This window comes from Chenopodium album, chromosome 13 (assembly GCF_948465745.1).
Source record: "Chenopodium album chromosome 13, dcCheAlbu1.1, whole genome shotgun sequence".
Classification (NCBI taxonomy): domain Eukaryota; kingdom Viridiplantae; phylum Streptophyta; class Magnoliopsida; order Caryophyllales; family Amaranthaceae; genus Chenopodium; species Chenopodium album.
The window spans coordinates 15,496,035-15,501,095 of NC_137846.1; the positions used below are offsets into that span (position 1 = coordinate 15,496,035).

Here is a 5,061-nt window from a genome sequence, read left to right on the forward strand (position 1 = left end):
ATATATTTTTTTGCAATCCTTTGTGACCGTTTTCTATATATTAAATAATTTCGTTTAGCTTTAATAAGCCGTGTTGCTATGTTGCAAGCAGCATTGTTATGGCTTTTACTCGGCCTTTAGTTTATTTAACAGGGACGTACGCATGCAAAAACAAATAACTCAATAAGATAACAATGCCTGACTTTCATTAATTTTGTCAAGATTACATTGTTGGGCCGTACGGCTTTAATTACAAGGCTCGGTCATCAAGACCTAGCTGTATATACAGCTTTTTGGCTGAGTACAAAAACTTCTAAACATGATATTTTTTGAGATTGTCCGTGTTCCATGTACGCGGAATTGGGCGGCCGTTTAAGGCTTCAAGACGGTATGTACCGTCTCGAACTTCTTCACTGATTCGATACGACCCCTCCCAGTTTGGGGTCAGCTTCCCATCTTCATTTGCTCGGCCTACTGCCTCCATTTTTCTCAGTACCAGGTCTCCCATTTTTAGTGGACGCTTTGACACTTGGCGATTATATGCCCTTGTCATCCTCAAGCGATAAATTTCGCGCCTAAGCACCGCATTGCCCCTGGCCTCTGGAAGAAAGTCCAGGGCGGTCTTCATGGCCTCCCAATTGGTCGTTTCGTCATATAACATCACCCTGAGAGTAGGCTCATACATCTCAATTGGGAGAACCGCTTCAGCACCATAGACCAAAAAGAATGGGGTTTCTCCTGTGGAGCTCTTTGCTGTTGTTCGTATGGACCATAATACATTGACTAGCTCCTCAGCCCATAGGCCACCTGCTTTTTCAAGCTTGCGCTTGATACCATTGGAGATCAACTTGTTATATGCTTCTACCTGACCATTGGCTTGCGGTCGACCGACTGAGGCAAAGCAATGAGCTATGCCCTGGTCTCCCAACCATTCCTCGAGCTGAGGTGTTTTGAACTAGGGTCCATTGTCGAACACCATTGACTGAGGTACGCTAAAGCGGGTAATTATGCTTTTCCATATGAAAGCTGACACATCCGTCCACTTAATGCTCCGGACGGCCTCGGCCTCTACCCATTTTTTAAAGTAGTCTACTGCTACAAACACATATCGCCTTTGCCCGGACGCTGGCGTATACGCACCCAAGATGTCCATCCCCCATTTGGCAAAAAGGAGCGGACTACTTATGGCCGACAAACTATTAGCTGGGCGATGGATTAGAGTTGCAAATCTCTGGCACTTGTCACATTTCTTCACCATTTTCATGGTGTCCGACTTCAAGCTCGGCCAGTAGTACCCCAGATGGGTGGCCTTTTCAGCCAGGGCTCGTCCTCCAATGTGGGAGCCGCACTGCCCCTGGTGAAGGTCGTCCAGCACATCATGCCCCTTTTCAAGGGTAATACACTTCAGGTACGGCTTCACAAAAGCTTTCTTAAACAACTCCCCTTGCTTCATTTCAAACCAGGCTGCCTTCTTTTTCACCAGCCAGCTCTCTTTAGGATCGGCCGGGAGCAATCCATCCCTTAGGTAGGAAATGATTCTGTCCATCCAAGTAGAGCTTCTATCAATGATTTGTACAGGCTCGACATCAATACTCCTCCTTTCCTTCACTTCCCAAAACATTGATCTGGGTGTATCACATGATGCCGAGGATGCTAACTTGGAGAGGGCGTCCGCCTGATGATTAGACGAACGAGGAACTTGTTGTAGAGAAAAATGCTCCAGGCCCTAGGCCTCTTCTTTGACGATCTTCAAGTATTTCATCATGGCAGGCTCCCTTACCTCAAAGTCACCATTGACCTGGCCGACTACCAGCAGAGAGTCCGAGCTCACGTCCACTTTTGTTGCTCCTTTCACCTTACACATTCGAAGGCCGGCCAGGAGAGCTTCCTACTCGGCCTCGTTGTTAGAGGCTTGAAACTGAAATCTTAATGCGTACTCAAACTTATCCCCTTCGGGAGATTGATAAATAATTCCAGTGCCACATCCGGTCGCTGTTGCACTACCATCTACAGACACCTTCCAGATCTGGTCTCCGGCCGGCTGTAAATTCGACCGCGTCATCTCGGCCAAGAAATCAGCAAAGGCTTGGCCCTTTATGGCCTTTCTGGGCTCAAACATGATGTCGAAACCTCTTAGCTCTAAGGCCCACTTAAGCATGCAGCCACTAGCTTCTAAAGTTGCAAACGGCTTCTTGAGTGGTTGATCAGTATACACCACTATTGAATGTGTCAGGAAATACGGTCGTAACTTTTTAGATGCCATGTACAATGCTAGCCCAAATTTTTCAACAGGGGGGTACCTAAGCTCGGCATTGTGTAGCACATGGCTGATAAAGTAGACTGGGATCTGGTGGCCGTCCCGTTCAACTAGAAGAACGGCACTTAAGGAATGCTCTGAGATAGCGAGATAGATGTACAACTTCTCATCCTTGAGCGTACTGACAAGTCGAGGCAATGTATGTAGATGACTTTTTAACTGTACGAGTGGTTCCTCTGCTTCCTCCGTCCACTCAAACATAACTTTCTTTTTGATGGTCTGAAAAAAGTATCGGCATTTGTCCCCTGATCTTGACAGAAACTGACCGAGTGCTGCCAAACAGCCGGTCAATCTTTGCACTTCTTTGATTGTTCTTGGAGACTTCATGTCAAAGACAGCTTGAATTTTTTCAGGGTTAGCCTCAATTCCACGTTGATCAATTAAAAATCCGAGAAATTTACCGGACTCAACACCAAAGACACATTTCTTCGGGTTTAACATCATCTTATGCCGCCTGAGTTCGGTAAATGTTTCTCGTAGATCCTTCAGATGGTCGGCCGACTCTTTTGACAATCATGTCATCAATGTACGCCTCCATATTCCGGCCGAGCTGATCTCTAAAGACCGTGTTGACAAGCCGCTGAAATGTTGCAGGGGCATTCTTGAGGCCGAACGACATTACCTTGTAGCAATACAGCCCTTGCTCAGTCACAAATGCGGTCTTTTCTTGATCTTCTTCCCATAGAGGAATTTGATGGAAACCGGAGTATGCGTCCATAAAGCTCATTAGGGCATGCCCGGCCGTAGAGTCAACTAAACGGTCAATCTTTGGCAAGGGAAAGCTATCCTTAGGACATGCCTTGTTCAAATCCGTATAGTCTACGCACATTCTCCAAGTTCCATTCGGCTTCTTCACAAGTACCACGTTAGCCACCCAATCAGGGTAATAGCATTGCCGGATGAAACCGGCGTCCAGCAGCTTTCTCACCTCAGCTGCGGCCGCCTGATTCCTCTCTTCTCCATAATTTCTTTTCTTCTGGCGAACAGGTTTAACGGCTGGGTTCACAGCCAGCCTATGCACGGCCATGTTAGGTCTTATGCCTGGCATTTCACTAACTTCGAACGCAAAAACATCCTTGAATTCTCTCAACAGCTGAACTAACTCGTCTCCAAGCAAACCCATAGCCTTAGTGCTGACACTGACTGTCCGACCTGGCTGATCGGGGTCAAGCACTACAACTTGATGATTGCTGGCCGGCAAGGGTCTCAGCTCTTCAGGCCGGCCGACACTCATTAGTTGCTATGCTTGGTCGGTCGTGACTTGCTTTCGCTTCTGGCCGACCTGGTATGCTTGGAGTGGGGGGTCTTCCCCCTTCAACTCGGATGGCTTTCCATGTCCGCGAGTCTTTGGCTTAACAGCTAACTGGTTGCACTCTTTTGCCATTTTCTGGCTCCCCTGAATCGAACCAATCTTTCCGTCCGAACGCTCAAACTTCATCAACATTAAATGGGGGACGATCATAGCCTTTGCAGCATTTAGGGTGGGACGGCCGAGTATGACATTGTAGCCAGTCAATTCTTTCACTACCAAGAATCGAACGACTATATCCCTCCCTTCTCCTTTTTGCCCGAATCGGACTGGAAAATCTATCTGCCCGACTGGGTGAATGATATTTCCCCCAAATCCTACCAAGGGGTGAGTGATGTCCTTCAAAGCATCTTCTGGGAACTTCAAATTCTTCAGGGCAGCCAGACTGATGATATCAGATGAGCTGCCTGTATCTATCAGTATTCGGCCCACTTTCAAATTGGCTATCTTCATAATAAACACCATAGGATCATTGTGCAGGGCTTTGACCTCCCCCGGTCAGCTTCAGACACGGTTACTTCGGGGAAAGGTTCAGCCTTCTCAGCGTCCGCCTGTATCACCTTTCCCAAGTTCCAGGCGTTTTACTTAATTCCCTTCATGGTGGGGCCGCCTGATGCAAATCCCCCCGATATCACGGCCACAAAGCCCGAATCGGTACTGTTCTTATCATCTTCTTTATCATTTTTCTTCTTCTTCTCGGACGTGTTGTCTGTCCGTGCATATGTGAACTTGGACTTCGTTACATAAGAATTCAGCATGCCCTTCTCGGCTAGCTTGTCCAACAATCTCTTCAAATTGATGCAATCGTTTGTGTCATGCCCCACGTCCTTGTGGTAATGACAATACTTGTTTTTGTTCCTGTACTGAGCCGAGCCTCTTAACGGTTGGGGCTTTTCAAATTCAAACTTATCTTTAATCTCCATCAGGATGGAGTAACAGTCTTTGTTGAACTCATACTGGGGCTCGTACGCCTTGACCTTCTTGGATTTCTGCTGCGGGCCGTCGACCACCCATACTTCTTTCCTTTTGTTTCCATCTTTCCTTTTTCCAGCCAAGTCTTGCTGAGTGGATTATTTCTTCTCAGCTCCCTTGGCCGGTGCCTTTGCTTTTGTAAGAGAACAAAAGTCGGATGCCTCAATATAAGCTTCGGCTTCCCGCAAAACACCTGCGTATGTCCGAATCTTTTTTCTTACCAAGTCAAACTTAAAACCATTATGCCTTAATCCCCAGAGAAATTCAGAGTAGGCCATTTCATCCGGCAGATTATGAATTTGGGCTTTTTCTTGGTTAAATCTCTAGACGTACAACCGTAGGCCCTCATTTTTTCCTTGGACAATTGTTGCCAAATCAATACTTGTCTTTCGAGGTGGTATGTTGTAAGAGAAATTTCCCACAAACAGCAAACTAAGAGTAGTAAAGCAATTGATACAGCCGGCCGGAAGGCTATTGAACCAAT

The 5,061-nt window shown here is 46.8% G+C and overlaps 2 protein-coding genes across 2 annotated transcripts; both read right to left on the reverse strand.

Moving 5' to 3' along the window:
• Positions 1 to 292: 292 nt before the first annotated feature.
• On the reverse strand, positions 293 to 3,530 carry LOC145575288 (uncharacterized). The gene is made up of 4 exons (XM_081633176.1): positions 3,282 to 3,530; positions 1,997 to 2,515; positions 1,177 to 1,582; positions 293 to 786 (listed from the first exon to the last, which is right to left on the reverse strand). The coding sequence occupies exons 1-4, from the start codon at positions 3,528 to 3,530 to the stop codon at positions 293 to 295; spliced, it is 1,668 nt and encodes a 555-aa protein (XP_081489302.1).
• A 6-nt stretch (positions 3,531 to 3,536) lies between these two features.
• Positions 3,537 to 4,070, reverse strand: LOC145575289 (uncharacterized). The gene has a single exon (XM_081633177.1). The coding sequence runs from the start codon at positions 4,068 to 4,070 to the stop codon at positions 3,537 to 3,539; it is 534 nt and encodes a 177-aa protein (XP_081489303.1).
• Positions 4,071 to 5,061: the final 991 nt, after the last annotated feature.